The sequence below is a fragment of the Ptychodera flava genome, assembly GCF_041260155.1.
Source record: "Ptychodera flava strain L36383 chromosome 3 unlocalized genomic scaffold, AS_Pfla_20210202 Scaffold_25__1_contigs__length_14229661_pilon, whole genome shotgun sequence".
Classification (NCBI taxonomy): Eukaryota; Metazoa; Hemichordata; class Enteropneusta; family Ptychoderidae; genus Ptychodera; species Ptychodera flava.
In genome coordinates, this window is record NW_027248279.1 from 6,808,728 (window position 1) to 6,830,978 (window position 22,251).

At 40.7% G+C, this 22,251-nt stretch overlaps 1 protein-coding gene across 1 annotated transcript in view; it reads right to left on the reverse strand.

The window, feature by feature from the left end:
* Positions 1–726: 726 nt before the first annotated feature.
* LOC139125222 (transcriptional regulator Erg-like) overlaps positions 727–22,251 on the reverse strand; it is a 39,219-nt gene continuing 17,694 nt past the window's right edge. Inside the window, exons 6-9 of the mRNA XM_070691320.1 lie at positions 10,497–10,568; positions 8,058–8,127; positions 7,381–7,427; positions 727–2,253 (exon numbers count right to left, since the gene is read on the reverse strand). Of these exons, the coding sequence (XP_070547421.1) occupies positions 1,748–2,253; positions 7,381–7,427; positions 8,058–8,127; positions 10,497–10,568 (695 nt within the window). The 3' untranslated portion in view covers positions 727–1,747. The remainder of the gene's footprint in view (positions 2,254–7,380; positions 7,428–8,057; positions 8,128–10,496; positions 10,569–22,251) is intronic.

Here is a 22,251-nt window from a genome sequence, read left to right on the forward strand (position 1 = left end):
CATGCTATTACTGTTCTAAAATTATCTCCCTTACACAACTAATCAACTTTCCAGAACATTCCAAACATGACTATTGAATTCAAGGTTGTGAGGTCATCAAGGGCAGTGACCTTGAGAATGTTCTAGACTAATTGAACTCAGGTCATGATGAGTGTGGGGGGAATGACCTACATAACATCAGTCTTGTTTTAAAGTACTCCAATCAATCAATCAGTCCATCTACCAATACTTACAAATATATTCATACATACATACATACATACATACATACATACATACATACGTACGTACGTACATACATACATACATACATACATACACATATACATACATACATACATACATGCATACATACATACATACATACATACATACATACATGCATACATACATACATACATATATACAAATATTGACCAGCTTTTGTCGACGCTGTTGAACGTTTCACAATGCAGCTAAAATATCATTTTATGATCTTGACATTGCGTGCTTCAAACCGTCATCTCTGTATCTTCCTCGCCATCCTTATGTCTCCTCCTCTCTCACTAATGTAGTATTTCATATCTTGTGTCTCTCTGTCTGTCTATATCTGGTTCTCTCGGACAACCATGCATCAAATCTTTATTGCATACAACAAGGAGTTTCCTCGGTTATAGGAAAATTTTGGTTTCGCAGGCCACATCTTTAGTCAAGGATACACAGAAAACTTTGTAGTTCTTTATAAGTTTTTTATTGCAGGAAAAAATAATTTTTAAAGAGTTCAAAGGTTATAAGAGTCAATACAGTAAACATTAAATTTTAAAATTGTGTACTCTGTCCTCAAAAAACACAGACACACAATACGTAGCAGACCGCTGGGGAAATATCTATACTTTCTTTTAAAAAAAGAACAACAAAAAATTTCTTCTCCGATTTCATTTACATAGATAATTATAAACCAAAAGTCAGCAGACTTTCAGTCATAGAACTACTGATTTACAATACGAGCTCAGCTCGATCTCGCGATATCTCGCGATGGTTCATAGCTTAAAAATAACGATAATAGATTTTTTTTCAAAAAATGGATCATTAAATAGATGATTTTTGCAAGAATAGTCAATGAAGTGGCAAAACGTATGCGTTAAGATACAGCCAGGTTTTTGCAGCAACTGAAACAGTTTTCCTGGCAAAGCAATCCTTCATCCGGGCACTTCGTTTCGATTGTAATATCACATATTGGAATCTACATGCTAAGTTCACTATTATGGAATGATTAATTCATTTACATTCTTTGAAGAGACCCGATGAAGAAAGGAACGCGGTGAACAAGGCACTTCATATGCAATGGAATCTTGCTGGCAGACAAGTCGACACTGAAGGCCTACTGATAATAACGAAAAAGCTACAATTTTCAAAAACACTTAAAATTCTATTCTGCCCACGTAGAAAAATAAAATTAAACATTTAATTGGCAACCAACGAAATAAAACTTAATCTATAAATATTGCTTGACCTTTGTGATGACGTTCTCACTTACGTCACTAACAATGGTGGACCCGATGTCATGTTTGGCATTGATACTTAATTACACGTTACGTTTTATTAGGTTTAAAACTGTCCACAATTTATAGCATTCTTCACATACAGACGGTCACTCGAGATCCCTGGGCTGGGGAGCCGGGCTTAGCATTCGAGCGCTCGCGCACACGTGGAATTACGAGAAGCAAAACCCTGAATAATAAAGAGTTCAAAGGTCGGAGCTGAAAAGTCAACTGTAATATGATCCCAGGTGGCTGCCAGCATGTGGTACATGTCCAGTTTGGTAGATGCTTGCTGTTCCAGTCGGTGACCAGTATGACGTCGGAGATGGGAAAAGACCAGTTGAAGTAGCGGGCATGCGTGGTCCAACGAAGTTGAGCTTATGAGCATGCGCGTAGCCCGGAAGATATGACAGATCTGATTGGTATTTGTAGGCTGTGGGATCTGACTGCATCTGGCACTGCTGCGCAAGTCCTCCGAAATCAAACTTATAGGCGTATCGTTTTCCGTGTACTTTGGTCATAATGTTCTTGTCGTAGTAATATCGCAGAGCGCGGCTGAGTTTGTCGTAATTCATGTTTGGTTTGCTTTTGCGTTCTCCCCATCTCCTAGCAACTTCATCCGGGTCAGTCAACTTGAATTCTCCGTTGGTGCCCTCCCACGTGATGCAGTGAGCGTTACTGCTGTCCGACAGCAACTCCAGCAGAAATTGCCACAACTGAATCTGTCCACTACCTGTGTAGAACAAAAGAAATAATAATAGATAATTGCATTTGTCCCAACCAGGGGATCTCATTTTTCGTCGTATTCGCATTTGATGAGTAGGTTTCAACTTATCGCCCTATTGACATTTGTGTCGTTTAAATATATCACCAAAGCAACTCCATTTTATTAACAAATACAAAATCGTTAAGCTATCAATTAAAGTTGGCGTGTGTCCATCACTAATCGTGCTGTCTATCCCTGCTTTTCGATAAGCAGAGTCTACTTCCTCATTTAGATGGGGCTTCACGGACCAAACGCGCATGTTTTGTCCGACTCGACTTCATAATGGATTGAAAACCTGAAGTGACGACAAAAAGGGGGTAATGAGCGGACCTATAAATCAATATTGAACATAGTGCTCTTATTTGAGCTGTAATTCTGTCCTGTTGTGAGCCAAGTGGGTTGAATCCATCTCTCCTTCAATGGAAACATCAATTTCTGACTGCTATAGTAATTAAAAGATCGTATTTATCAAAACCCGTGCATTGCGACCCCCTCGATGCCTTAATGGAGCCTATAGGTGCGGACACGGCAATGCTGTATCAGGACGCCAAACCCCATGGCTAGAATCACAGGTCAAACTGTAATCTAACTTAATTCGTTGAAAATATTTTACTGACTGTAAATCGTCTAGACATAAAAGACATTTCTAGCGAATCATCACAGTGCGTCTACAATCTAATGAAGTGCTACATTTTCAGTGAGGTCATATTTTCTGTTTTTAATTTTTATTGTATAAATCGTAGGCTCTCAACCCCTATCAAGGTCACGTCTTCAATCAAATTTTCACGTGTCAAACAACAATTTTTGCAAATATTGGAATCTCTAGCTGCTCAAATTTTAGCACTCATTCTAAACAAGTCGCAAGAAATTCGCGTCGCATTTTCTCATTTTATTGTCAGATTGAAATAAAAGGGTCTGTTTTTTTGAGGTTCTGGTCAATTTTAGCTTGAGTAATCCCGCGAGTGGTTTGCTACAGCAGCGTCGCTGGCACCGTCGGAGAGGTAATTGGAATATTGCCCCCGGGCACCGCTCGGAAAAGACTGCACAACACGGGATGTTAGCACAGTAATTACCGCGTTCTATTGCCAACAAAAAACTACCTACGGAAACTCGTTTTGATTTTAAAGACCAAACCGAATCCACAGCATCGGTTTTCAAAGGCGTTGTATTTGTTTTGATTAGGAGGACGGACCGCTATATCTCTCAAATTTCGCCATAACACGTGACTTTCAGGACATTTACATAGGTGAAGCAGTTACTGAATTCTAAGTCTGACCGTTGAAACGCTGTAATTATTAAACAGCGAAGACCACTTCAATAACTCTATATATTTGGTTTTAAAAGTGTTCCGAACAAAACTACTCCGTTTTCTCCCCTTGCGTAACTTTAGTTTCCATGGAGCAGCGGCGATAAAATGAAAACTTCAGAGCGCAGCTTATAATTTAAAAAAAAATCTGGAGGTGACAAACTTGGGGAAATGCGTAGCATTCTGTCCGGTTGCCAAGCGACCAGAGAAATGGTAATAAGGCCGTCGGTGGGTTATGAGAAAAACAAACGTCGATTGGTTGAAGATAGGTTGCTTTATGGGAGTATCGACAGCCAACCGTCCGTCGCTCATCCCCTCTTGGCGGAAAACACTTGTTGAGCGCGCGCGTCCAGTCGCCTTGACATCGACAACACAAATAGAAATAATAGACTGGGAACAATAGAGGAGGCCATACACTGATCTAACGACCGAATACAGTTGATGGCTTCAATGCAAAATTATGAAAGTGAAAAAAGGCGGGAAAGATACGTCCGCAGCTCTGTCAAACGACCAATAATGGTTGACGTGGATGATTTGACAAACGGATGGTAGGGTTACTGTGGATGCGTTTTAACAGTAACCTTGTGCGAACGTCTCTAACGAACGTTACGCGCGTCAGATAAAAAGTCAGAGTTGTGATCGGCAATTATAATTATTATCATCGTGCACTCCCATTCCCGTGGCAATCTCCACAATTCTCACGTCGCACAGGTCCAGAAAGTCTGCACGTTTCTCGTGAAAACATTCAATGATTTTATCACCTACGATTTTTGTGAATATCTTGCAGTACAAATGGTGTGTCACTCAATTTCTACATCGACAACTCTATCGTTGCAATTCCTATGTTGACGAAATGTTGATCAGTCAGTGTTCATCTTTTTTACTATGGAACTTTTTCGTAAAACATAAAACATGAAACATGAAAACATGAAAAATCCGTGACCAAGAAAGGTGTTCGCTTGAAAATCATCGAGTTGGTAAGAACGCGTAAAATAAGTGATAAAATTTCTCTTCAAACGCAGTCCCTAATTTTCGGCGTAAGCATCGTAATGCAAAGCGGAACAGTAATTCATGCCCCTAAAATCATCGCTGAAGCCGAGGCGCCCGCCGGCAAGTTCGTTTTGTCAGTTATGAATATTTTCTCATAAAAATTTATCACCTTAAAGAGCTCGTGACAAAATTCGTTTTTTGGTTTCTATATACTACTAGTGATGCGTAAACTCCCTTTAAAGACCAAACGGAAACCCCTTTCCCCGACATCCATGAGAACACTTAGCGCGACGAAACTGCGCATGTGCTGATCGATTGGAAACTTGTCTACGCATGCGCCGATCAATAGGCAGTATTTAAACGCTAATAAAAATGAACAGACTCAAAAGAATTAAAATGAAACGTTAAAATCGATAATATCTTGGTAAGTCAATCAGTTATTCGCAAATTTACGTCCTAGATGCACTCAGCGCCGATTCGTTTGCCATCACACCGCCGTGGACGGGCAAACAGTGCCCAGGCTACACAAACAAAAGACCGGTCTCTGTCAAAATTATCGTTAAAGAACGCACAAGGGGGTAGTCATTAGCGAGAACTGGATTGGGAAAACAATAATATTAATGTAATATTAATATTTGGGACCAACTATTGATCGACGGAAATTGAGAATCTGAGCAGAGTATACACACTCGATTTGTGAAGAGAGCTCGATTCAACAAGTCTTGCGCTTTCTCAATTTTGGCGGTCAACAAAGAAAAGCTGCTGACCGATTTGCAGATTTTGTAGTGCATCATTCTATTCAACTTGGTCCGTTACAAGTTTCATTTTTCGAAACGTCGCCTTTTTTTCACTTCGCTTTTTCGACCTTGAATGCATTTCTTTTCGTTTTAATTCTGATACATCTAGCCATTTGATTTGGATTTGATTTGACTTTTTAGGCATGTTTCTGGCCCGGGAATGACGTCATTCTTGCGATAAAGAAAGAAATAAAAAGCGCGCTAACACTTTTTTGCATTTCGACTGTTGGGTGTAGAACGTTGGTCGAAATCTGCAACGTTGTGCGGGGGAGTGAACCTCCGATCAGATATTTTTGACAGACAATGCATTTTCTGTGTCCAACTTCTGTCCCACGGTACAGAATAAAGGGGAACCCTCCTGAAAATTAGCCCTATTGTTATTCGGCGCTATTGAACAAAGGCGGGTTTAATAAACACGACACGAGAACGTAAGTCAAGTTTATCCAGGCGTACACAGCTCACAATGAGGTCATTTAAATGTATGATTGTAACGTTAACGTCGAAATTAAGGGACAGTCCATGAAACTCAATCAAACCAACCATGTCATTTATACCGCTAATATCAAATTTTGCTCTTATGTAAATCCGTCGAAATTTAGGGCATGGTGTAACTTTTATGAGAATTCTCACAAAAAATGAGAATATCGGAGGAAAGTTCTACGCGTCAAACAGCACTCTTGTCACTCTGGAAACTGCGCCGGGTTGCGTTTGTATACAGCAAAATTTCGTCTGAATATTTATTGAATCGTGACGTATATAAATGTCCGGGGACAGCTCAGTCGAAGTAAAGCTTTCGCTTCGGGATTTGAACAGTCCTCGGTAGGAGGTGCAAAAGTTTAGTTGTAGCTTCTCTCTGCGGAAGCAATAACGGCTCCCAATCAAAATTATCATCTTAAATACAGCAAGAAACTTTGAATGGGCTGCATTGTTGCCGCGGTGTCATCGACGTACTTTTTGTAAAGTTGGCCTGCGGGCAGGGAGAACAGCTTTGGTCCACCTATGGTTCTGTTAAGGTGGCCATTGTGTGGACGCCAATTATACGCTCGGCCTGCTCACCTATCATTACGCGGGGCTTTCAGTAACGATTCCCGCCTGCGGGGACTTCAGATTGACGATCCCTACCGCGGTTGTCGTTTCCCCCTCCTATATACGAGGTCTAAACCCGGTGGGAAATGCTTGCTCGTGCGTCAAGGAGCGTTCGCTTTCAACCGACGTTCGAAACAATGCACCGCTCTGGGAAAGTGTCCCGGCGTTCCCTGAATTCGCTCACGTCAGTCCTGTGTCAGCGGGGAAAAAAACTCTTTTTGTTTTTTCTTCAAGTCGTCTTCATGAGCCCTTTCTCGTTACAAGTAATGACAGTTTCTCATATACACTGATGCCCATGACTTTCAGATGAAAACAAATTAAGCAATATTTTTCTTGACCTGTGGTTGTTTTTTGGCTTCTGTTTAAAGAAGAAACGGATAATGGAAGAAACTGCATACTTTTTAGTGTCATGGCAACGACTTCACGGTGTTATGTGTGACTGTCAAATTCGGCCTATACAAAGGAACGGTTGTGACGAGTTTTGACGGCAGTCGATAAAAATCTATATGACGCGGTAATATTGATGGCAATATAAGTATTAATAGGTGCCAACGATACATCAACACTGTACTCGGAGAATAAAAAGTTTTTTCCGATGTAGGGTGGGGCTTTGTATGAAGTCAATTAAGTATTTTATATGCACTGATAAAATGATGGACAGATTAAAATTACGCTAAACTATGGTCTTCGGAGATTCGGAGAGTTTTTTTCTGAGTGTTCTTTTTATACCACAAAAAGTCAAAGGGCTTGAAAGCTTTGAATGACACCGTTAGTCGGCCTAAATTTTTGTTCGTAATGTCGGCTGAGCAAACGTGAAATCGGAGGATGCTTTCATCAGTGCTGTACACTAAGGTGACTCTCCAGAATCCTGAGTGCTGCATTGTGCCAGGGTCGCTGCACAAAACAATGACTCACCTGCGTTGGCTAATCGACTGCTGGCTGGCCCAAATATCTGGTAGGGTCTGTAAAACACGAGAAAAGAAGTAACGAAAGATCAGAACAAACATACCAACCTTTGAGAAAGATTTTAGGCACTTGCTAAGTCCCACAGTAAAGCGTCGGCTATACAAGATACAATAATCTGACTTCAAGTTGTCACACATTTTCGAATATATTCATTGAGGCGGGAGGTTATTTGATCTGAGAAATAATGTGAGCGCATATAAAATATCAACTGGGCAAAAACCGTATCAGTTACGCCGTTATTTCAAAACATTAATAAGATCATTATGTTGAGTTAATTACACAAAGCTATTGTTATCAGTTGAGCAGTTTGACCCATTCTGAATTGTCGTTTCAACTTTCAATCATCATATCGATTTTTTCTGTCAAATCAGCTACCATGATTGATGGACTGTAATCTTTTATGCGTTTGATATTGTGTTTCTTCATTTTTATTAAAACAAGGAAATTCCTCGTAACTTTTTGCAAGTACCGGTGAAAAGGATGAAGAAAAACCTAGCTCATAATAAAGATCAGATGGGGATTTTTATGATAGTTTGCGCGCAAGTATTCGCGAGAAATCGTGCGAACACACCGAAGACATTTGGCGGGGAAAAGTCGCAGGCGACAGGAAAGGAGAAATAGCGCGCTTACCGGGTTTGATGTGAGTATGGGCATCCACCGCCGGTCTTGGAACTGCCGGGAATGATGGCGAGTAACCTGTAGTATTGAGAGAAAAAAAGGATATTAATTCATCTGGCCTGTTCATTTTGCTTTTGAATTGACACTGACAGTGTTAAGGATCAATCTTCTTTTTATTTCAACAAAAGGCACGAGGCTTGCCGACTAGATAAATGATTTAATTCGCAGGGCTGAAGTTCAGTGCGTATACAAAAAGCGGATCATGACTGCTTGCGATCATGCTGCTTGTCGTCTGCGTACTGTTGCCGTTTCAATATTCTTCAATATTTTGCCGCTCTTTCAGCGCCTAAGTTGTTGATAATTAGGGGACTCAAACCAAAGTACGGATTTTCAGAGTCTTCTCGCTGTCAAGATCATACTTAATAGATTAATCTTTGCCCTCCAGATTATACAGTTAACACAGAGTTGACCATGACAACAGGACTAGACAGGTTTAATTTTCTGGTAACGTGTTTCTCCATTATTCCGTCGCGTAAACGCGGCACCAAGCCGTGAGCGGATTTTTACTTCCCGCTGAATGTTCCTTGGAAACAACCAATCCTTCCTACTCCTCCCTAACCCTGCGGAGACAAAGCCTGACGCTTTCTTTTCCATGGAAACTTAAAAGTAGTATCCTACACGTCTGCTGCCGGCAAAACATGCTGTATTCTGACAGATAAAGTTTATGAGTAACAGAGTTCATCCATGTAAGCGTCGAGAATTCGCTCATACCCTACTACCGACCGACCGGACTCGGTTCAAAGACTTCGCTTTTCAACATATCTACAATTGCAAAAAACCCCAAGATTTTGGAAAATTCCCGGGAGAAAGATGTGATGCCGACTTCCCCAGTGTCACGTAGGGTCTTAAAACAAACAGGGTTTTAATATCCGCACCTTAATCCGAATAAACTACAAAACCTATTTTTCTCTATCCCAAATGTGATCTTCATTTTGCTATTAATAAAATGAATCGTTCACAAAAGAGTGGGGCCTATACATCTGTTTTTCAGTAAATCTAATTTGATTCTCCTTATCAATGAAAGAATATATCTAATCTCTCTGATATTTTGGGATCCGAATACTGGAAAAACCAGATTGCTAAGAATTAGAATGCAAAGCCGTCTCCCGAGATAGCTAATTACCGTGTTGTGAAAACACATGTGATGTCAATGCCGGGGCGACCGAATCGTACCGAATCTGAAATTAATAATTCCCGACACCAGGTTTTTTTCCTTTTTGATACCCAGCTTCCTTTATGTTCCTTGAGAACCGTTTTATGTCATCGCATGAAATCCCTAAATCTTCTTTTAAGGGCTGTTTTTCCGTTTGCAGTGATGTCTTTGTGAGGAACGCCAATTTGTGACGACGCTATTGTACAGCAAATCTGTCTGCGTGTCTGTGCGATTCGCCACTCTGCCCATATCAAAGATGTCGCCTATAAAAGGACGACTTTCCGCCGCACCCAATCAGCCTCCAATAGCCCCTTTATCCTCACCGAAAATTATTGTTGATTTCCAGCGATACACATGTGAACCGTCACCATGAATGCAAGCCGATTTCTTTAAACGCAGGAGATCCTAGCCGAACGCATCTGTGTGTTGTGCGCGGCGAATCAGAAGTCTAACTCCCGACTGAAAAATATCGGCGCTTTTTCACCAAATAAAGTCGACTGCTTAGCAACGCAAAAATCGATGGACGTCGGCGTGGTCCGGACGGATCACAGATACGATTTCTGGTCGATACAGGTGTTTTGACACGCTGATAGTAAAACTAGAGTGACTAACAAAAAAACCCTCTATCGCTAATGAGATGTCGATGGGACACGATAGATTCAATTTAGCGCCATCATATCGAAACATCTGTGTCCAGCTCATCGCTTGCAACACAAGTCATTGTTAAGCCGGACCTCTTTACAAAACAAGCATATGCTTTTGATGGGATCTTTCGCCTCGAATTTTGAAACCTTTTTTCTGTTGAAAAAGAAACAATTTGACTGATGGACGGATAGTCATTTCGGCGATACACTAATACACATTCACAACAGCACACTTTGGAGTGCACTGATTGTACAATTTTTCACTGTTCTGGGTAAATGAGGAACGGGGATTGTTACAAAAGTCTCTGTTAATTCAAATTATCGAATATTAGTTCTGTTATAATTGACGTGATAAGTGATGCAGCTTAACGCGTAAATTCCTCTCTTAGCAACGCTGTGGTCCGAGACGAAATGTTGTACTTGCAGAAGAGCCCCCCCCCCCCCAACACCTCTCTCTCTCTCTCTCTCCTCTCTCTCTCTCTCTCTCTCTCTCTCTCTCTCTCTCTCTCTCTCTCTCTCTCTCTCTCTCTCTCTCTCTCTCTCTCTCTCTCTCTCTCTCTCTCTCTCTCTCTCTCATAGCCACTTCTTACCTTTATTTTGAGAAGCTTGTGCCGTGCTCCATGCATTTTGTCTGTCTCGCATGATGGCGTCGTATGACGGTTCTGCAAATGAAGAAAAAACGACAAGTTTGAAATTGCGATCTTGTGTCAAGTGCGTTTCAAACTGGCAAACTGCATCATCTGATGTCGATTTCTGATCGATCTCAATGCGTTAGAGTTAAAGTCGATTTTATTTATCGTGATTGTGAGAAAAGGACAAAAAAATCACCAAGTACGCCTAGATGGTCAATCGAAAGGGCTTCATTAAGTGTTGTTAATCATGGATGACCATGTCGTGGATTTTTTTTGAAAACCTCACGGCGTGTACACACAGTATGAACGCGCCACTACGCATCTGTGATATTGGTGTTCTATATTGAAATTAGCCACATGTCGACCAGATTCATTCACCCCGATGACAACGGCAAATTTGTCGCTATTACGGAGTCAAATTATGTCGACGCCCCGTCACAATGCCCGTCAAGTCCAACTGTCCTCAATCGACGACGAGCGGTTTGGTTGCCAGTCACTAAGAAAGAGATTATAAACAAGCGACTGGATATTAAAACTGCGCTTAGTGACAGAAAACAGACAGATGAAAACTTACGACCTATTCTATGCACTCAGCCAATCGAATTAAACACCATTCATCGCCTTAGTCAAGTTACGAAATCAGATTTTAGAAGCACATATGCTACCGTCTAAACCCTCTTCATCCCTTTCCTGGATATCCTAAAGGATCCAAGCCATGGAATGGTGAGAACATTCTGCAGTCGAAGATGTCCGTTGCACAGGTAACCAGATAATTACACTAGCTTTGACTTCAAGATATTTTTGCACCGATATTCGTTGCAAACCCTTCGACGTAACAGACGGCAATGAGCGGAACAAGACGACTGGCGAACAAGACTACCTGGGTTTACAAACGTCCGCTCATCATTGTATTCCTTGGCATTTTTAATACGGTTCTCAAAATGAAGGCGCACGTAGTGAGCTTTATGTGGTGGAAAATTTAATTAACTAATTGATAATAAGTTCCACTTTGTACGTAGAAATGAGACGCAGTTTTTTAATATGTGATTTTTAATAAATGACAGATACAATTTTAAAATTAATTATATCGACGCATTTAAATATGATTTGTATACACACAGGCGTACGGTATCAAAAGCTGGGACTCGCTGTGGTGGCAACGGCAATGCTGATAGGAATGCTTGTTGCATCGGTAAGAAAATTTCGGGGAGGGGGTGATTCAAACTGTGTATCTACTGGAAACGTTACAGCTTTTGATACTGGGAATGGTGTAGGAGAAGCTGTGCCATTTCTATCAAACACAGGCACAGAATTAAGAGAAGAAACACGTAAAGTTTAAACTCACAGCAATCAAGAACAAACGAAAAGTTGGCGATTTAAATTTGTCTAAATTTCACAAGACTGAAAGATATCAAAATATTGGGTCAGTTTTATTTTTGTACAGCGCGAATTGATATTCTCTGAGATTGCAAAGCCAGTGTGCTCTAAAGCATCGTCAACAGTAAAGTACATTGTTCGGGCATGTGCCGATTGTGACCGAGTGAATGAACTGACAGGGACTTATTACGCAGGCCTGAGACAAATAAGGGAGTTGTACATGGGCGGATTAACAGTGCTATGCCGATATTCACGACTTCTCATTGTTGTCCCGTGACCATATCAGAATGGTCATACTACAGGAGTGGTCATGACTCCAGGGTCGGATTATAGGGCGCGTGGCCCTACTGTTACGACACGCTCCAGGAATTACACTCGGGACGGCGACAAGAACGAAAGATGATCATGATGTACACCGTGTCTGTGCCTGACCAGTTTTTTTAACTCGTGTTGTCTTCGTCGCGTTTAAGACTCTCACACCGCGTTCGATTTTTTTATATGCTCTGCTGCCTTGATAGCGCTTCCTCGGCACGGCTCTACCCAACATACCGGCAATGTGGACCTCTGTGACGGGAAATGCGACATCTTGGCGGCGGAAAGAGCCAATTGGTGACAAAAATTTCCACGGTCGGAAGTTCCTTAAGTAAATGCGGAGCGCAAAAAGCTTTGCAAGATTGTGTGAAAATGCCGCAAACCTGAATTGTATCACGCAAAAACTCCAGAAAAGTAATTTCAAAACAGGTGACAGTAATATTTGGTGACAAGAATAATTATTTAAAGTACAATGTGCATTTCAATAACAATTTCGGTGAAATTTGATGACGATTCATAACTTTTTTTTCAAAGTTCATGTTGGTTCAACATAATTACTTATACTTATTAATATCATTTCTACAGTTTACACTAGAAAATTAACATAAATATGACGCGTACCGGTCGCTGCCAGAAACATTGAACAAGAATGTTTGCAGTCGGTCGGGCTGGCTGAAGATGGATGCGCAATGCGGTGCATTTTTTGAAGAGCTGTGATGTCCGCTGTGATGTTTGCCAGGATGCTCAGCTAAAACAGAAATCCTTTTTTTCTGAAAGAAGCTTCCGATTTGGTGTCGCTCTGTTCCGAGATCGATGCCGATCGTCAACAAGAGTCCTGGAAATATATCACTGCTTCCGTCAGGAGGTGACGACGATGAAGGGGATTTTCCCGCTCGTTGAAGAAACGTCAATTTGTCTTCCTATTCGGTATGACTTGGGAATAGGACAACCTGACTGTTCAATCCGCAATGACTCTTCGGGCTCCCCTTCAAGTAATTATGTATCGTACGTAAAACCGGAACTCGCCTTTTCAACCCGCTACCTTTGTGTTGCTGATGTGGGCGTGGACTTGACTCAAGGGGGATCGAAGCCGTGGACCAATCGAATCCCGTGGCACTTGCCCCAACCGATGTAAGCACTGCGCTCATTGGACGTCGCTCGGAGGACGCGTGCGATTCGCGTGTCCTCGTTGAATTTCGTTGGCCAAACTTTAACGGGAAAAAACAAACTAACGACCGGAAGATCTATCGAGAAAATCCCCTTTCAAGATGAAACCTTCCACTTATCTTCATGATCAAATTCCCTGTACATGATCTAGGCCTAAGGTTCGCTTCAGAGGAGCAAGCAAAAAGAATAGTGGGGCTTTTGCAAAACTACAAGGTAGCCCAAGAAAAAGTTATAAAATTGTCAAAGTATCAATTTTTGAGTATTTGACAATAGAGCAAGCAACGAACAAGCTAAAACATTCAAACATATGTTTCCTCTTCTCTTTACAGGCTGACAACTTTAGAGACTGTTTACACGGTTTTGGTTTACACGGTTTTGGTTACCAGGCGACACTCAACGCGCGGAGGTCGAGCCAACACTTGTAGATTCAAGCTCCTTGACTGCGACCAACACTTGAAACAAATTTGCAGCTCTAACGCAGACGACAGGCACACACTGAACGCGGCAAAAACCAACGCAAGAACATGTATTCGAAATATGACGATTTGTGAAAATATCAGTGATTCGCTTGTTTATTCCTTGTTTGATTTGAGCAATCCAATAAGAGTAGATTTAATATGTGAATCAAAAGTCGCCGTGTTTGCACCATTTGGACATGTCGAAAAGCTGAATAAGAACGGAATTTCAAAGGGACGGTCAAGAAATCATTGACAGACTACGAAGAGCATAAGGTGTCGCAACTCTCACACTTCGCAGCGACATTACATTTGGCATATTTCCGCTACAGTGTTTGTTAGGGTGTATGTCTACGTGTGTGTCTCTATGAACATAACATTTGCAGCAAAACCTCCAAGACTTTACAACTGCTGGTATTTATAGAGCGGTACAACTTTCATGAAAACCAGGTGATGTACATCAGGCATTCTAAAAGTGCCCATGAAAAAATGTCCTTTGTTTGAATCTTCGGAAGATCCGGATACTTCAGTATTAGCAGAGCGGTTAGAAAACTAATTAAGTTGGAGCAGGACATTAAACTATTCCCGTACCCTTGTCGAGGAACGCTTTCTTGTTGATTTGGTTTCAATATGTTCATTTTTTGGGGGATTTTAAAATTAACAAACGGTATACCTTCTGCCGAACTCTTCCTATCCATCAATGGTGTACCATTCCCCTCGTCGCTGATCCAGGATAAAAGCGTGCGTTTCATTTGAAATGAGATAAATTTATGCATTACCTCAGCGGAAGTTGTTTCTCATGATTTTTGACAGAAATCGTCTGGTTGGGAAAGCGTTAAGTATATGCCTGAACGTAACTTGAACTCCTGGAGTGATATGCTTTAATTCATTCGTGACCGCAGGGTATTTTTTCAGGCGCGCTGGCAAACGCGGTGCTCCAGGGGATAGTATCTCTTAAAAAGTATAACGTGACGTGAAATGAACTCAAAGGTTATTGCAGTTCCACTGCAAGTGTGTCGAATCAAGGGCTGAATTTTTCAGAGGAGAATGACAAATGATCGATACGACCTCAAATCAACGGCGGACGCACGCGCTAACCCCGCATCAACACCGGCAACGACGCGAAGTGGCTTCGGTCAAATGCAGTGTAAAAAGGCGAGTCGTCAAGATGCGTGAAAGTCGATAGCACTTTCCGAACTCCATTTTAAAAAAAAACCTCGCTTTCGAAATCATTCTGCGTCCTTTTATTTTTCTTTCAAAAAGCAAATTCCCTAGCAACCATTACTTTATTAATTTCGATATCTGCTGTTTAAAGTTTTTAGAAGCTTGCTAATATCCATCCAACAAATCAAAGTATCCCCTTTTTGCAGGGATTAAGCATCCTATTAAACTAATTTCAATGAACTCATTACAATGGGAAGGGTCAAGATTAGAGTCAGGAAATGAAGTTTAATTTGGTTCAAAGTTTGAAAAGGATAATATACGTCCACTATTTGTAAGGCTTAATACCACACTTTCCTCTCTGAAGATAAACGAACACATTATCTGCCGTTTGGCGCGAACACCGGTCGGTTTAAAAGTTAACGTCTGTGTCACCGAACAAAACAACATTACCACTTTGAAACGATCTCTTTCTTCACAGTTTTGGCGGCAAAATGTTTCTTCGGTTCATATTGGTTGCTCGCATCCATTGGGTACTCGGGGAAAAACTAAGATAACGTGCTATGTTCTGGTACAAATCTTTCAATTGTCTTTTGCTTTCAATGTGTACGCCGTTGACGGCCAGCATTCCGAGTCTGCTATGGTTCTGCATCGTACACTGGATTACAAACTACAAAAAATGTATGGGTTGCAAAATTTGCTGATGTCACTTCTGTAATACTTTTCTTGTTTCTGATATTTTTGTGTCCGGGGAGGTTGTCAGTAAAGTTAAAAGTTGGATCAGAATTGATGAAGGCAATGTGAGAATGACCTTCGCCATTGGTTGTAAAGTCTTTCTGGATTTTATTTTTCTGTGTATTTTTCAAATCATGTCATTTTTTTATTTGATCGGAAATTTCAGCATCTATGATTGTCATGTGGCCATGACATCTAGTTTGATGACGTCATCATAGGAGTGCCTATGATTTTCTTTCAGCGCGCGTTTTACCAGGGGATATTACACCCACAGCGTTAGCGACCAATTTTCCCTGACAGAATGTATAACATTGGTGGCTAAGAATAGGGAATCGTTGACTTTTATGAATGAATTTGTTCAGAAACATTGGCACCCTCGGAGAATCTCAGAACTGTAGCTATTTCACGGAGGGTTACTACACCGGGAGTCACAAGTTTGATTTTTCGTCCGCACAACAACTTGACGGATTGGCGACATTCTAACACGCTTTCTGTAAACACCAAATCATTAAATTACAGAGAGGGCACACCGTATTGTCCATTAGGCAAATAAATCATCTCTGAGTTTTTCGAAAATTGGAGTGAAGCGTGAAATGATACGACCTAGGGGGTCCTAAACGTCACGCGCGATACTCTCTCACTATATTTAATTGTTATTGTAATCACCGCTATGTATTTGCCTCCATTCATAATAGAGATAACGGTAAACAGGGCTGTGAAATAGCCAATCAACGCCACTTTTATTATCAACTGTTCCTTGGTCATAAACATTGTTACACTGCATTAAAAGAATACTTATTTAAAGATTAAAAGGAGAAGGCTGTACACATTTAACCCCTTTACTACTATAAATCACAATTGACGTCGACTTTCATGAGTACATTTTAAATATTCATACCCTGTGTCTGTTTTATGATTGTGATTCGTGGGTGGATGCGTAAAGCTACAATACTGACAACATTTTTCCTTACGAGCTTACGATCTGTCCGAAAACGAAAAAGAAAAGTCATAGTTTTGTATCCGATGGAAATCGTGACCCTGTGAAAGTCATAGTTTTGTATCCCATGGAAATCGTGACCCTGTCATTGCATGGTGACATAGTCACCAACAGCGCCGCTCGAGAGGAATTGTCATACAGTGCAAGATGGTAGGTACGTGATTATTCCACATTGAGAAGGAATCCTTACGATAGAATTTTAAACACAATACAATACCCACCTTGCACTATGCTAAGAGGGAATCCGGTGCAGTGTCACCAGTGATGTTTACGGAAACAGGAGCGGTTGCCGGTCTGGCTTTTTAAACACGTGTTTCTTTTAGGAATACGATCCTTCGACTTATGTCAAACCAGGAAGTATTTAGACAAATGTAGTAATCACTATTGGAAAATAGCCCTCTTGTAAACATGTTGACGTCATCTAAGAACATATATGGGATGTAAATACGTCTTTTACTACAGCTCCATTAAATGTTGACGCATTTTCCAATATTTTCGATCTATCTGCAAAATAGTTTATTTGTTTACACCGAAAACCATGTGGACTTAATACAGCCTCTATGCCCGTAATCATTATCAGTAGATCAGTATCTACCTTAAATTCCTTCATAAACGGCCATATTGCATAGTTAACGAAAAGCATTCTGTCACGTATATTGACAAAACTGTCTTTCAGCATTCTTGCGGGACAAAAACAGGCTTCACTATTGGAGATTATGAAAATATCATAGGCTACTAGCTTAAAAAATATCCCGCCAATCCTGATTGCTCTTTCCGCCAGTGATTACACAAATAACGTACTGTGACAGGAAACCGATGGTACATCTAGCTGATCGCACAGCGGTTCTTGTGAAAGAATCATATAGCTGTTATTTTGGGGACATTTTTTCCAGGGATTTTATTCCGATTGAAAAATACTTGTTCTTATCCTTCATTTCATGTTAAAATACACAGTATTCGACTCTACACAGCCTGTATATGTGTTATGCCAAATGCTACTGTTGACAACAAGATGACAATTCTAGGAAAAAAATATACGAATTCAAATTGTTGTAATGGCAAGGCTGACAGTTTGTTCTTCAGCATGAACAATGTGATTTTCTTCAAGACTTAGGTACGATGGACAAACTGTATGTAAGCTGTCAATGTTACACCTAGACGAATTTCTAAATGCGCGCAGTCTTTGAGAGCCGTCAACAAACAAAACCTAGTAGTATACTGACTAGCTGTAAGAGTGAATTCAAACATAAATTTTCTTGAGAGATAAATATCACTACATCTGCCAACATAATTCTGTGATGTCTTTAGATGACTATTCTTGGAAACCCTTGTACTGAGTTACATAAGATGAGACAACCTCTAGCAAGCCGCATGCTAGACTTAGTCTTTTGTTGGCCAAGCAAATCACACTCTTGCTTGTAAAGTACGGAAGTAATGCATCCGGTGTTGCTATTCGAGGTGGACATCCGGGGCTTCATTTGAGTCGGCACGGTTTGACAACAATAGAACGACAAAGGAAAATCGTCTGTTGATGTTTTGTGGACCTGTTGAACAATGACTATTTTAGAAAAAAAAGGCGTCACAAACAGAATGTGTTCGAATGAAATCAAAATAAACTCTCGTAACAACAACGCAAATCGACAATTCTGCTGTAATGAACCCTTGGTTCTGCCTCTTCCTAATTCCCGCCAAATAGATTTTTAATCCAAACTATCGTCACCAGGTATCTCTGGACGAGATACCTACAATTCAAACTGTAACTTTGTTGCAATAGCGATCATCTCCAAATGTTGCCAAATTGTGGCAAGCATGCAAGTCCCTCGCCTGATCTGTGTTTGACCGCTTTAGAAACAGTTTCTTTCCAGGAACCGATCCTTCAATGATTTCCTTGGGAATTGCTATCTTCAGTCCAAACGATTTGTTGTGGGAAATACAATCAGCCTAAAGGCACATTATTGTTTAATCAAAGTTGCTTTGTTCACCTCTCTTAGCTAAGGTTGCGTCATCCAAAATATCCAAATAATTTGAAGAGAGAACACGCGCTGAACATCGATACCTCAGTCATAGTGCAATTTCCTTCCATTTCCTAAAGTTCTAAATCTATCTTTCTTTTCTTGTAACTTCATCTTTCTAAGATAATGACTGCCACGCTGTCTCTAGCCACGCAGTGGGAGAGTGGATTAGTGACACTACACACGCACAGAGACGGCGCGTGACCGGTGATTCCAAAACCACGCATTGTAACAATTAGTCTTTTGTCTGTCTGTTGTAACTTGTACCGTGTTCTAGTGTGGCTTTGTCGAGGAAAACAATGACGGCGATGAAGAACTAATACCAATTAGACACTGTTGAAATGGACGAAGTAATTAATTGATTTATTTGTGATTGACAGCTATGATAGATTGACATTTCCATCGCTAATTAACATAATAGATCAAAAATCCTTCAAGATTTCAAGCTCGAGGAACACATACATACATACATACATACATACATACATACATACATACATAAATCCTTCCTTCAGACACATACAATGTTTAATGTGTTTCTTTTCCCCTGGGTACGAAGTTTCACATGCTACTGTACATATTTCAGTAGACTAACATGGCGTTGTACGCAACTTGCGACACTGTCAACATCTCACTACAAAGATTACTCAATATCAAGAGGATTCAATTGCTCTATTTTCAGGCCACTTGAGGAGTCCTGGTGAGGATCATCAAATGAGTGTTCAAGTAGCTAAAATGGAGTTCTTATCTTCGTGTTCGTAGATTTTCCGCTCTATCCGGTTTTCTTCCGATTACGCTATAGCAGTGCCGACAACTAGCTATGCTGCGTCCGTGGCCCATATTATAAAATCATTGTTTATGTATAGTGTCGGACAGCAATACAAATATCACTGAATACCACTGAGTCTGGAGAAACTTTCAAAACAACAAAGGGCTCCTAAATTGAAATTGTCGTTCCATGAGCGAAAGATCATTGGCGGCAAAACGGAGAAATTGCATTTTACGGAGAACTAAAACTACCAATAGCACACTGTTTAACGCGCTAAGACTAAAGCACAGGTCGAGCGAAGATTACTGCTCTCTAATATTGGCGGACATCATTGCGTTGAAAGGTTGTCCGTGAAAACGCCACTTTTGCTAAGCTGCAGACGACAGGCACAAATTTACGTTCACATTTGGCAACCGAAAATATGTTTCGTGAGAGTGCGTTTTTTGTTCGAATTTGTGCAAAGAAATCGAATGTTACATTTCTTTCATTTTAGTTTCGAATGAAAATAGAACAGTTGTATGCTGTACATGAAATTTTAAAGACGGCGCAAAAGTTCAAGGGAGCTGTCGTAATTGGCGCGTATTGTTTTGTCAATTTACTTGTTTGTTTTCCCACGGAAGATTTTACGCTGTTTTGGCCAAAGCAAAGATATACGGACTGTGAATAATGTGTTGTTCAGTGTTAAAACACGTTGTGAGGTTTCCATCAGATAGATCATTTGACGATTCTACAAGTGTTGGCAATCCAACCAGGACAGTGGAGCAAAAAAAATGCGCGATTTTTATCGAAGAAACGAAGAAACGAATCGAAGGGATGGAAGGCAGATTGGAGAGTCCGTTGCGCTGCAGTTCAGTTTTCCCTTCCGTTGACGGCCGACTGCACTAATCTGCTCTAAACTATTAGGGTAAAAATAGATCTTCCGAGAACAGTGGGGGAACGCCTTCAGCATTTACTCGATCGGCGGCAAAATCGATAGCGTATAGTTTGCAAAACCAAATTAATTTGCTTTTCACATGGACTGAAAAAACGACCTTTCTTAAATTGTAATCATAATTAGCATAATGGTGACACAGAAGCGAAGGTACACGGTATGGGCAGTCAGCGGGGAGCACTGCCAGATACCAAGCCCACTGTTTGGAACCCCTGCAAGCCACACAAAGCACAATCCGATTTGCAGTCTTCAAATCACAAAGTTTATCACACACTTCAGTTTACTGTCAAATAAACATCATCGGTGATTGAAATCAGAAAAAACTAAGATAAAAGCGAGTGTCAAAATGTTGACAAACCAATACTCGTCTGCTATGAAAAAGACATGCATGTATATTCAAGTTAGTGAGGCCAAGGAATAAGAAAGTTAGACTTAACAAGTCATGCAAAATTGTGACTTTTTTGATACTTTTGAACAGCTTCGGAAGCGGTTGATTTCACACAGATATTTATGTCCACGCTTGTTTCATAAAGAGGGGCAGTTCCCTCGTGCGTTTTTTTTTCCAATTCATAATCGGACGAGAATGCCGCAAAGTAACCAAGAAATGTGAAATCGCTGAGTTCGTAAATTTGTGTACAGATACCAAACCACTGTGACTTTTGAAATGGTTTATTTTCCATCAGTCCAGACAGCATTTCGGTCTTTACCGTTTTGGTAGCCAGAATGCGCATCTGTGTCTCAAACTACCTGGGCAAATTCTTGTAATAAAATTTGTGATCTTTTGTATGGACGAGTCTACTGACTGACACACGTTGTATGTGTGGTTTCATACATCGTTCAACAATGTAACGTTTCGATATACTTCCATTTTCAGAGTTGGATATTTTAATTTCTGGAACTGATAAATTAAATCTTGGAGTTTGAATCTATTTGATTGGTTCCCAAAGGTAACCAAACCTCGTGTGAAGTATAGACTCCTTCGAGAAGCGATGCTCTGTACGCTGTGAAAAGTTTGAAACTCTCGAAACACTAGACACTGCACCTTGTAAAACTTACGACGTTTTGCTGTTTGCTTGATCAGGTGAACCACAAATCAACAGGATTAGCAGGATAATGCGATTACAAATCCGCTTTGTCTTTGAGATAACTTTTTTCAGGGATTCCCCATTCGATATGATTTGTGGCATCAGTTTTGAAGATCTCATGCGAGAAGATAAGTTCCTTTCGTGTGAAAGTTGGCAAAGAATTATCGACCTTGTCATTTGAAAACGTAAGCCGCGGCAAAGACCTCGGGAAATTGTGACTGAGATTGGTGAAGTAGCCGCAAAGGGAGTGATCCCAGGGCACAAACGATCCGTCGATCGTCGCAATATTGTCCTTTTACTTTTGAAGATAAAAGGTATTGCACGTCTCGCGTTCACGTGCATACAGCGATGCTTTCTTACTGGCGGACGTGACGAAAATGGTCCATGCTATCTGGATTTTCTCGGCGCCCGTCGCTGACGGACATCGTGGGAAATCAAGGGAAATGAATTTGATTGTGTTCATTTTCCGACATCCAAACAAGGAGGTCAAGGCAAGAGTAGAAGCACTGAACAGATTAGACTTTTTCCGAAGAGCAAAAGTTTTTCCAAAAAATTGAAACAAACGAATGTGTGCTTATACACAGCCGTAAGCAATAAAGCCAACATAACAACAAAAGTGACAGAGATTAAAGAATTCACAAAAGCCAGTTGTCCAAATCTATGCGATGACGTACAGACATGGAATGTTCTAATAAATTGACATGTGCCTGTT